Source organism: Perca flavescens, chromosome 16 (assembly GCF_004354835.1).
Source record: "Perca flavescens isolate YP-PL-M2 chromosome 16, PFLA_1.0, whole genome shotgun sequence".
Classification (NCBI taxonomy): Eukaryota; Metazoa; Chordata; class Actinopteri; order Perciformes; family Percidae; genus Perca; species Perca flavescens.
The window spans coordinates 28,469,928-28,482,196 of record NC_041346.1 but is presented as its reverse complement, the minus strand read 5'-3'; the positions used below and the strand labels follow the sequence as shown (position 1 = coordinate 28,482,196).

At 44.5% G+C, this 12,269-nt stretch overlaps 1 protein-coding gene across 1 annotated transcript in view; it reads right to left on the bottom strand.

Annotated features, from left to right (window-relative positions):
- The window catches only part of LOC114570549 (metal transporter CNNM4), a 35,415-nt gene that overhangs the window by 17,386 nt on the left and 5,760 nt on the right, over nt 1-12,269 (bottom strand). The window contains exons 3-4 of the mRNA XM_028600876.1: nt 1,450-1,593; nt 535-669 (exon numbers count right to left, since the gene is read on the bottom strand). Coding sequence (XP_028456677.1) covers nt 535-669; nt 1,450-1,593 — 279 coding nt within the window. The remainder of the gene's footprint in view (nt 1-534; nt 670-1,449; nt 1,594-12,269) is intronic.

The window sequence follows — 12,269 nt, the reverse complement described above, 5'->3', positions numbered from 1 at the left end:
GACCAATACTAGACTGATGGACTCAATGTTTTGGGACAACTTATAGGTAGGTATGATTGTTTTTATAATGGGTATTATTTGCTAGTGTCTGGGCCCCTTTACACAAGCTTTAAATAGCTTACCAGGGTGTCCCTTTTCACATATCTGCATTATGTCTTATCATTGTACTTTACATGTACTTTAGTGAATTAATTGGACCTTGAACCTGAACGGTTGCCTGTAAACTGTCTGTCCGGGCTGTGATCTGTGCTGAGGGAAACCCACGGTGGCAGCGACTTCTGCTTCAGTTATTTCATAAATGCGTGTTCTATTGCCTGTGTCGTTAACACAGTTTATATAGAAAACTGAATTTATTTTTGACTATTTAGGCCACAAATGCACACCAAGGTCCCCTGTGTCTCTGTCCCCCAGTGACCGGTGTTAATCTCGGTGACTGCTGAACGACGCTGTGAGATTAGCCTCCTCCTCCTCCTCCTCCTCCTCCTCCTCCTCCTCCTCTTTCTCCTCCTCCTCCTCCTCCTCCTCCGAGCTCACCTGTAGCCAGGAAACGATGAGCCGCCAGCATGAGCTGGGGAGAGATCTTCACTTTACTGTCGGCGTTGTTCTTGAAGGCCGAGAAGTCGGGCTTGTTTTTGTTTGGGTCCACCTTTTTCCTGTTTCTGTTGTCAGCTGCAGGAAAGTGGATGGAGAGGGACAAGTCTCAGTCACACCAGAGTAGGGCTGCTTGATTATTTTGTTTGGGTCCACTTTTGGAAAGTTTTGTAATTATTGAATTTCCTGTTTGAACTGAAATTTCCCTCTAATACTTTTTGTTTGAGCTTTTTTTTTCCTCTCCATTGAACAGAGGAAAGTTGACTTGCAAAATGGATGGAGAGGGAAACAAATCACGAATCAGTCACAGCCCTACACAAAGTTAAAAAGCAGATGTGTGTTTTGTGTGTGTGTGTGTGTGTGTGTGTGTGTGTGTGTGTGTGTGTGTGTGTGTGTGTGTGTGTGTGTGTGTGTGTGTGTGTGTGTGTGTGTGTTCAAGGGCATTTCTTTGGGTTCAACATTGGTGGGGGTAGCCGGGTTGGTTCAGTGTTAGAGCGGGCACACATATACTGAGAGGTTTATGCCTCAACGCAGAGGTCCAAGGTTCAAATCCGACCTGTGACAATTTACTGCATGCCTTCCCTCTCTCTCTCTCTCTCTCTCTCTCTCCCCTTTCTCACCTAACTGCCCTGTCAAAAATTGAGATCTCAACTTTTAGGCAAACATTTTAAAATTTTGAGCAGATCAAACTCATTTTCTGCATTCTGGTGAATTTTTCTGCAACAATTGGTGCTGTTTCTGCATCCAGTTATGGTGCAAAAGTCTTTATGTAAAGGAATGTATAATTATTATATATTTTGATTGCATGTGCGTGCGTGACATCTGTATCTGTGCCACGGCTGGTGACTGCCGACTCACTGTAAAGGTCGGACTCGTCCAGGATCTCAGACTTGATGATCTCCTCGATGACGTCCTCCAGCGTGACCAATCCCAGCACCTCGTAGAAAGGGTCGCCCTCCCCCTCGTTGTTCACCTTCTGGACGATGGCCAGGTGGGATTTACCTGGAGAGGAGCAGAGAGAGAGGGAGAGAGAGATCAGCTGTTGGGTTACAAACAGGATGCATGAGTGCACCGCTGTAACTTAAGCATTTTATATCCCCGAGAAATGAACTGTCAGTTAAGTAGGGCAGCATAAAAGTTTAATTGTAGCTGCTGCCTCCTAAACTTCGGCGGCTGGCCTTCAAACACATTCGGCTACAGTGAAAACATCCTTTCTTGTTTTTCTATTTTGGAGCTTCAGTGGATTTATCCTGCCGACTGCTGGGAGGACAGATTGTTGTCTTAATATAGCACAGACTGCACTAAGAGCTTCGCAGAGAAAAGAGCTTGAAGAACTGCCAACACAGAGATAAAGAGGAGGGAGAGAGAGAGAGAGAGAGAGAGAGAGATGGCTGAGAAGAATGAGAAACAGATTAAGCCTCATTAAAGAACATATAAGACCGTTTTGCTTGCTCATACTCGCTGCAGGTCTGCAGCACAGCGTGCTAACAAACAGACCTCACTGCCTGGTGGCTCTGAAGAGAGCACAGAGTTACGTAACGGCTTCAGCTTCAGTTCCCTGTTGTAAAGGCATGTCTGACAGCAAGGTAAAGCTGTAATATTTAAATATAGCGTATCTGCTGCGAGAAAGGACAACAAACATGTCGACCGTGCCGGCAGCTGCTGTGCAATTCATCAGACAAGGCCCGAAAAAGAAGCGCTGAATGCAAAATATGTGCATTCTAGCTCAGAGACTTGAAACGTGACTTGGACTCTAGCTCAGAGCCTTTAGGCCGGTTACACAATGCCTGCGTGGTGTGAGCGTGGCGTTTCTGGTTAGAGATGTTCCGATACCGATGCCAGTATCGGTATCGGCTCCGATACCGCCTAAAACGCTGGTATCGGTATCAGGAAGTACTGGAGTTTATGCACTGAACGGATACCACGTAATACAGCCCTAAAGAAAATCTACGTTAAAGTAGTTTATTTATGTTATTTTTCCGTTATAACTGACTGTCAGACTGGAGAATAAAAGAAAGTTCTGAGGCATTCATTGTTAGTGTTTGTTCATGTTTCACAAAGAGTTTAACCTGAGCCAGACAGACAACAAAGATAGAAATCATATCACATCCATACAGAGATAGTAGTATACAGCTGTTATACATCATATCACATCCATACAGAGATAGTAGTATACAGCTGTTATACATCATATCACATCTATACAGAGATAGTAGTATACAGCTGTTATACATCATATCACATCCATACAGAGATAGTAGTATACAGCTGTTATACATCATATCACATCCATACAGAGATAGTAGTATACAGCTGTTATACATCATATCACATCCATACAGAGATAGTAGTATACAGCTGTTATACATCATATCACATCCATACAGAGATAGTAGTATACAGCTGTTATATATCATATCACATCCATACAGAGATAGTAGTATACAGCTGTTATACATCATATCACATCCATACAGAGATAGTAGTATACAGCTGTTATACATCATATCACATCCATACAGAGATAGTAGTATACAGCTGTTATATATCATATCACATCCAAGGCTGCTAGCCTTGTCTGGACACATGGATGTTTCCCAATAATAAACTGAAATGTTAAACATAAATATATACTGATTTGATTACAGCAAAGACAACGTCGGCAGTATTGACGGCAAAATAGGCTCCAGAATATTTCGTTCTGTATTGAAAGGTGCAATATTAGAAAATATTTTTTTTTAATTACATTTATATATCTGCATTTATATCAAAACCTAGAGATATGTATACGAAGATGTTGTAAGATTAAATTTTCTATATTCAGTGCTTTTGAATTTTGTGTAATAAGAGTATATGAGCAATATGGTTATGGTTGCAAGAAAGAATAATGGTAGTTGCCACATAATATACCATTTACATAGAGGTTAATGCCTCGACGCAGAGGTCTAGGGTTCGAGTCCGACCTGTGACGATTTCCTGCATGTCTTCCCCCTCTCACTCACTCACCTAGCTGTCATGTCCATTAGAGGCGCAAAAGCCCCCAAAAATCATCTTAAACAAATACTTCACAGCATTTTATTTCTAAATGCTGCCCACGAGATGTTTTCTTCATTCTCTTGTGTTTTGTCTCTTCACTCGCGTTTTCTTACGTTGTTGCAGTGTGTCTCAGTGAGCTCTCGGCGCCACCGGACGAATCCGAAACAAAGCTGAGTCGGAGTCATCCCACGTCAGCCGCTGTCACCACCACACACAGAGCCAGGCCTGTCAGCCGCTGACACGATGACTCATGTCTCCATCATCATCATCATCATCATCATCATCATCATCTGCTGCTCTGACAGCAGAACACACTGACCTCTAAACTCTCTCCGTCCCCCACAGGAAGGTCAGAGGACACTGTCAAAATGCAGAACAGTTTTTGCAATTTGCATTCTTTTTATTTGTGCAATTCCCTTAATTTGCGTAATGTATTTTACAGTATAATGGGGCACGTGCAATATTCTACAACTCTAGAACAGATGCATAAGCACAGCTTTATACATCTGATAAAGATAATTAAGCTGCTGTGTTTAATGGGATGTTTGCTCTTTTGCTAATGTAAAGAGAAGCATTTGATATCCTGAAATAGCATCATTATCATCAGAATAAGTTTTAAAGTGCTCATATTATGCTCATTTTCAGGTTCATAATTGTATTTTGAGGTTGCACCAGAATAGGTTTACATGGTTTAATTTTCTAAAAACATATTTTTGTTGTAGTGCACATTGCTGCAGCTCCTCTTTTCACCCGGTGTGTTGAGCTCTCCGTTTTAGCTACAGATTGAGACATCTCACTGCTGTAACATCTTTGTTGGGAGTCGCACATGCTCAGTAGCTACAGTACAGGCCAAAAGTTTGGACACACCTTCTCATTCAATGTGTTTCTTTATTTTCATGACTATTTACATTGTAGATTCTCACTGAAGGCATCAAAACTATGAATGAACACATATGGAATTATGTACTTAACAAAAAAGTGTGAAATAACTGAAAACATGTCTTATATTTTAGATTCCTCAAAGTAGCCACCCTTTGCTTTTTTTGATAACTCTGCAAACCCTTGGTGTTCTCTCAATGAGCTTCATGAGGTAGTCACCTGAAATGGTTTTACCTTCACAGGTGTGCTTTGTCAGGGTTAATTAGTGGAATTTCTTCCCTTATTAATAAAAAGCAAAGGGTGGCTACTTTGAAGAATCTAAAATATAAGACATGTTTTCAGTTATTTCATACTTTTTTGTTAAGTACATAATTCCATATGTGTTCATTCATAGTTTTGATGCCTTCAGTGAGAATCTACAATGTAAATAGTCATGAAAATAAAAAGGAAACTCATTGAATGAAAAAGTGTGTCCAAACTTTTGGCCTGTACTGTAGGTAAGGACTACATGAGCTAGCTAGCTGTTTCTCCAACTTCGGTCAGTACAAGGCAGGATTAGCCGAGAGACTTCTTCTAAACGAGAGCGCACTTCCAACTTTGTGTGGAATACCTGCAGAACAGGGACATGGAAGGAGTTCTTTTGTACATTGTGGTGAACTAGTGTGTGTATTAGCAGTGTTTTGCCATTGAGAACAAGCTAGCTTGCTAGCGCTAGCATGCTAGTGACGTAGAAAGCAGTGCAGATTTAGACCAGCTCACCCGGAGACTGAAGGCAGGACACATTCAGAAACCGTATCTCACTCAGAACACCATGGATGGTTGTTTTTCTAAGTTTGTGTGCGTGTGGAAGCCCCCAGAGACACAAAATAACACCCCAAATCTTTAATTCCCTCCAGCGCTTCATTGTTATGACACCGGCTTTGTATTCAAGGTGTGGATATCAGCGCTGAGATTTCCAGCACTAATCCAGCGCGCCTGAACGCGCACATTTTCATCCCATCAAACGCGTCAACGCGGCAGCTGATTTCACCGATTAGTTCTTCATGTCAGAGTGAAATCCGCTGCTGCGCCGTCGACGGGGGATAAACCCCTGCAGACAGACGAGAGGAAACTCTGATGCAGCCAATAAATTAAATAGCTAGGGCTGCAACTACCGATTCATTTCATCGTCGGTTAATCTGTGGATTATATTATTATAATTATATTTTTCTTTTTCTGGGCGAAGAAGAAGAAGACTCCTGTTACTGAAATGTGGATTTTGAATACGTGTGGTCCTCCACGTTTCCTTCTTCAAACTTGCCGGGGCCGGGAAGCTACGATACCCATTAGCAGCGTTAGCAGCACCTGGGAGTTTATCATGTGACAGCGAGCGAGCAGTACGTCCTGTATGTCTTACCGGTTAACGTATTTCAAGATGGAGCATGAATATGGAGCGTCTACCCCAGTTCATGCAAATGTAAAATTTCAAGCCAAAAGGAATACTTGGAATTGATGGTGGAGGTTAATTATGAAAAAGGACAAGTTTGTGAACGGGCAACACAGATTTTGATAATGAAAAACTAAACAGGTTACAGACTGGGCCTTTAACAAGATGCAATTAGAGAAATGTTACTTCCTTTTTTATAAAAAAACATTACTCAAAGCGATTATCAAAATAGTTTAATACAATAGGTAACAACTAATCGATTCCTGTTTGCAGCTCTATTCGTAAGGACACAATAAACAATAAACATTAATATAGTCAGTGGCTGTGGGACCATTTGTTTTATATAAAACTACATGATAGAGGCAGAAAAAACTTTGGAAAATGAAATACGGAGAATGAATTTGCTGGTTGGGCAAGTGAAAAGAAAATTAGTAAAAAAAACATAAAACTAATTTACTGGCCCCTATACAAATTGTTTCAAATAACAACAAAGCCCTCTTAGCTGCCTTTCAAGTCTGAAACTCACGTAAAAATGTCCCCCTTTCTCTGTAGTCTACCGTTAGCTAGCTACCGTAAATGTAGGCTACTTTTAAAATGCCATATTTTCCCCTCTGGGCTCACCAAAACGGACGTAAAAACATATTAACCATTCACTGACTGCACGTGTTCGCTAGTAAACATATTACACTTACTCTGCTAGTCTATCGCTCAGGACAAGAGCCTGTAGCCTGGTGGTGGGGGAGGCAGGACAGCCTCCCCAAATTGTCTGTCCTTTTAAACTCCTACCTGGGTGTGTACAGAGCTCTTGGACACCGTCTGGGAGAGTTTTCTCCTATGCAGTAGGCCTACATGCCATAAGTCAGGGGAGGTGTAGTATTTTGCCAGAGAAGGCAAATATGGTCATTGTTCTGCTAAAGAACTGCTAAAGTTTGAAGCTGGCTGGCATACCAACTCAACAACATTTATTTTATTGTTACTTGTTAATAGTGTAACTGTTATTTGTTAAATTATTGTAGTTATGTGTTAGGCGACTTAGGTTTACTTATTATATATTTAAGTACCTTAAAACGTTAATATATTGTTCAATTTAAATAATTTTCAATTTAAAAAAACACCATAAAAGAGCCTTTCTTTTATGGTGTTTTTCAGTTTTTCACGAATCGGTTTAAGAATCAGAATCGTTTTAAAAGTACCGGTTCAACCCTAGTTCAGACTGACTGACGCTGAGTTGCTGCGCTGTGATTGGTCAGGACGTGTGTTCAGACTGACTGACGCTGAGTTGCTGCGCTGTGATTGGTCAGGACGTGTGTTCAGACTGACTGACGCTGAGTTGCTGCGCTGTGATTGGTCAGGACGTGTGTTCAGACTGACTGACGCTGAGTTGCTGCGCTGTGATTGGTCAGGACGTGTGTTCAGACTGACTGACGCTGAGTTGCTGCGCTGTGATTGGTCAGGACGTGTGTTCAGACTGACTGACGCTGTGTTGCTGCGCTGTGATTGGTCAGGACGTGTGTTCAGACTGACTGACGCTGTGTTGCTGCGCTGTGATTGGTCAGGACGTGTGTTCAGACTGACTGACGCTGAGTTGCTGCGCTGTGATTGGTCAGGAGGTGTGTTCAGACTGACTGACGCTGAGTTGCTGCGCTGTGATTGGTCAGGACGTGTGTTCAGACTGACTGACGCTGTGTTGCTGCGCTGTGATTGGTCAGGGCGTGTGTTCAGACTGACTGGACGCTGTGTTGCTGCGCTGTGATTGGTCAGGGCGTGTGTTCAGACTGACAGGCGCTGAGTTGCTGCGCTGTGATTGGTCAGGGCGTGTGTTCAGACTGACTGGCGCTGAGTTGCTGCGCTGTGATTGGTCAGGGCGTGTGTTCAGACTGACTGACGCTGTGTTGCTGCGCTGTGATTGGTCAGGGGCGTGTGTTCAGACTGACAGGCGCTGAGTTGCTGCGCTGTGATTGGTCAGGACGTGTGTTCAGACTGACAGACGCTGTGTTGCTGCGCTGTGATTGGTCAGGGCGTGTGTTCAGACTGACTGACGCTGTGTTGCTGCGCTGTGATTGGTCAGGGCGTGTGTTCAGACTGACTGACGCTGTGTTGCTGCGCTGTGATTGGTCAGGGCGTGTGTTCAGACTGACTGGCGCTGTGTTGCTGCGCTGTGATTGGTCAGGGCGTGTGTTCAGACTGACTGACGCTGTGTTGCTGCGCTGTGATTGGTCAGGGCGTGTGTTCAGACTGACTGGCGCTGAGTTGCTGCGCTGTGATTGGTCAGGAGGTGTGTTCAGACTGACTGGCGCTGAGTTGCTGCGCTGTGATTGGTCAGGGCGTGTGTTCAGACTGACTGACGCTGTGTTGCTGCGCTGTGATTGGTCAGGGCGTGTGTTCAGACTGACTGGCGCTGTGTTGCTGCGCTGTGATTGGTCAGGGCGTGTGTTCAGACTGACAGGCGCTGTGATTGGTGAGTTGCTGCGCTGTGATTGGTCAGGGGCGTGTGTTCAGACTGACTGGCGTCTGAGTTGCTGTGTTGCTGCGCTGTGATTGGTCAGGGCGTGTGTTCAGACTGACTGACGCTGTGTTGCTGCGCTGTGATTGGTCAGGGCGTGTGTTCAGACTGACAGCGCTGAGTTGCTGCGCTGTGATTGGTCAGTTGGGGCGTGTGTTCAGACTGACTGACGCTGAGTTGCTGCGCTGTGATTGGTCAGGACGTGTGTTCAGACTGACTGACGCTGTGTTGCTGCGCTGTGATTGGTCGGGGACGTGTGTTCAGACTGACAGGCGCTGAGTTGCTGCGCTGTGATTGGTCAGGGCGTGTGTTCAGACTGACTGACGCTGAGTTGCTGCGCTGTGATTGGTCAGGGCGTGTGTTCAGACTGACTGGCGCTGTGTTGCTGCGCTGTGATTGGTCAGGGGCGTGTGTTCAGACTGACAGGCGCTGAGTTGCTGCGCTGTGATTGGTCAGGGCGTGTGTTCAGACTGACAGGCGCTGTGTTGCTGCGCTGTGATTGGTCAGGGGCGTGTGTTCAGACTGACTGGCGCTGTGTTGCTGCGCTGTGATTGGTCAGGACGTGTGTTCAGACTGACTGACGCTGTGTTGCTGCGCTGTGATTGGTCAGGACGTGTGTTCAGACTGACTGACGCTGTGTTGCTGCGCTGTGATTGGTCAGGACGTGTGTTCAGACTGACTGACGCTGTGTTGCTGCGCTGTGATTGGTCAGGACGTGTGTTCAGACGAGAACGATAACGCCATTTATGATACGATGATGATTGGGGAAAAAATATCAAACTTTTATTATTGCCTCAACGGGCAAAGTGGGTTGTTGTATTTCTTTGCCCTAGGTGGCGCTTTACTTGCCCCCGTGCCAGCGGGTGTTAAAGGTCCCATATTATGAAAAAAAAACACTTTTTCTGGTGATTTGGGGTGTTCTTTTGTGTCTCTGGTGCTTCCACACACTTCGAAAAAAATCCATCCATGGTGTTTTGAGTGAGATCTGGTTTCTGAATGTGTCCTGCCTTCAGTCTCCTGGTGAGCTGTTCAAAATCGGCTCGGACTGTGACATCACAGTCCGAAATGAGCTGGCTAGCCACAACCGTTAGCTCGTAGCGTTAGCGTTATCATGCTAACGCTAGCATGCTACGTCGTTCTCAATAGCAAAGCACTGCTACAACACACACAATTTCACCATAATCTACAAAAGAACTACTTCCATGTGCGCCCTCATTTAGAAGTCCCCCAGCTAATCCTGCGTTGGAACTGACCAAAGTTGGAGAAACAGGCTTTCTTTTACTGTCTCTAGAGTAAGCTAGCTGACATGATCTACATCTGAGCTACTGAGCATGTGCGAGTGCAATCAAAGATAGTACAGCAGAAGAAAAGAGGTCTCACTCTGTAGCTAAAACAGAAACCAGGTGAAAAGAGGATCTGCAGCAGTGAGAGAGAGCTGTGCAGTACAACAAAAATATGGTGTTTTTTGAAAATCAAACCATGTAAACCCACAATACAGTTATGAACCTGAAAATGAGCATAATATGGGCACTTTAAACCCTTATTGTCGAACCCCGAGCGCTGACAATAACCGATGACAACATCCTGTTTCAGAACATGTGTATCTCGTCAGGAGCACAACTGGATGAAACGTGCTTATTGGTGGATATGTGTTGCACTGTGCTTAAATGTAGGCCGCGATGTTCCAGTCGTCAGTAGAGCTGATCAATACAGAGAGAGCCTGCTGGGGGAGGGAGAGAGGGAGGCAGGGAGGATTTTGTGTGGATACAGTGATGGCTTATAGCCGAGACACACCAACCAGACGGCCGACCGTCGACAGAAAAGCCAGTCGAGATGATCAGTCGGGTCCCCGAGGTCCAAAAAAAACTGCCTCGGGACACACTCGGGACACCGACTTGAGAAATGTAGTACGTCTCCATAGCAGCAGGCGGCGCTACTCTGTATTGTCGCCCGAGAAATGAAAAATGGCAGCTGATTGGACGAACACGTCACAGGGGTTTGTTTTCTTCGGAAATTCAAAGCCAGACTGTCATGGCGGCTCGTTCAGAATACGATCTCATATCGGCCGTGATGCAGTTGCCGAATCTGTCTTCATTTCTAATCAACAAAGGTCAGTTTAAAAGATTTTCGTCAGATTTTGAGAGACTCTAGTCACCTCATCCCGCTCCCCATTTCCGGGTGAGTCCCGACTGCCCTGCCGCCGACTGAACATGTCAGGTCGGCCAAAATGAACGCCGACAGCCCCCGACGGGACACACCGAACAGACTCGAGTCACCGCCAGACTGTCCAATGGCCGATTATCTCCTTGGTGTGTCTCGGGCTTTAGCCTGACAAGACAGACCCACATCCAGATGTTGAGGTCTGGGAACTCCCTCTGCCTCTGCTCTTTCAAATTCCCTCTGCACGCTATAGGATAGCGCTACAACCAACCAGAGCAATGAAGAAGTTAGTGAAGCTAGTTGATAGATTAAACTTTTGCCGTATCCGGTCTGCAGAACCGAACACATCTTCCTTTTTTAAGAATAACTTCAGTACCGTTGAACTGAGCTGAACTCCAAGTCTTCCAGAAGACCACTGTTCCCAGCAGCAGCAGCCATAAGCCCCGCCCACCAGGGATGTAGTGGAGGCTAAACGCACGTAAACGCCGTTTACGCACCTCCCAAAATTCGGAAATAGCGTTTATCCACCTCTAAATAGCGTTTATCCACCTCTAAATAGCGTTTATCCACCTCTAAATAGCGTTTATCCACCTCTAAATAGCATTTATCCACCTCTAAATTGAGTTTATCCACCTCTAAATTGCCTATAGTTCCTAAGCCATTTTAAATTAAGCTTAAATATTATTATTATTATGTCATTTTAGTTTCATATTGTTCATTATTAGTTTCATAGGTTGTTAAACCTAAGACGAAGTCTTTCATATTGCACTGCATTACTGTCTGTGTTGACCAATCTCTTGGGGTGTTTGGTGATTTAAGCCCCCAACGTCGACTTCCAGGCAGCTATGCCTGGAAGTCACTAGGATTAGGCAATGTTAGGTGCCTTGAAGTCATGAAGTCAATGGTCGCAGCACTGCCTTCAAGTCAACGTTGGGGGCTTATACCACCATCGAGCATCTCCAGCGTATCCAGCAGGAAGCAGCAGACTGCATCCAGATTCATCAGTCACTAGCTAAGTCTATGGTCACTAGCCCAAACTAGCCTACATGTCTCATGTAATGATGAATGAATTGTAAATATGGATATCCGGCAATGGTTTAAGCACCGTCAAGACAGCAGCCCTCCTCCTGATGCCAGCAAACGGCCTCGGCTAAAAGCCCAAGGTGGGTGAGCTCGGAAAACAGTACTAAACTTCATGTTTTTGAGGTACATTTGGTTCACGCAGATTCATGCCACTGACTCAACAAGTCACCTCTACCTTTTCCCATTAGCCCATGTTACAAGTAACAGGTTTTGCAAAAGCGTGTGTTAATGTCGGCAGCCATTAGGCCTACGCTTGTGGAAAGTACAGTGCAACTTAAATTGTCTTTCTTCTGTTAATTACAGAAACTGAGTTATATTTAAATTAAAATTTAAGGCACCAGATTCATCCTTCTGTCGTCAATCTGCACCTGCTACATTAACAATTGTTAAAAACTGTAATCAACAACTATTTTGATAATCAATTAGTCTGTTTGAGTCATTTTTAAGACAAAAGTAAAAAATTCTCTGATGTCAGCTTGTTAAATGTGAATATGTTCTAGTGTCTTCTCTCTGTGACTGAATATCTTTGAGTTGTGGACAAAACGAGACATTTTAGGGACGTCATCCTGGACTTTTTGGAAACACTGATCA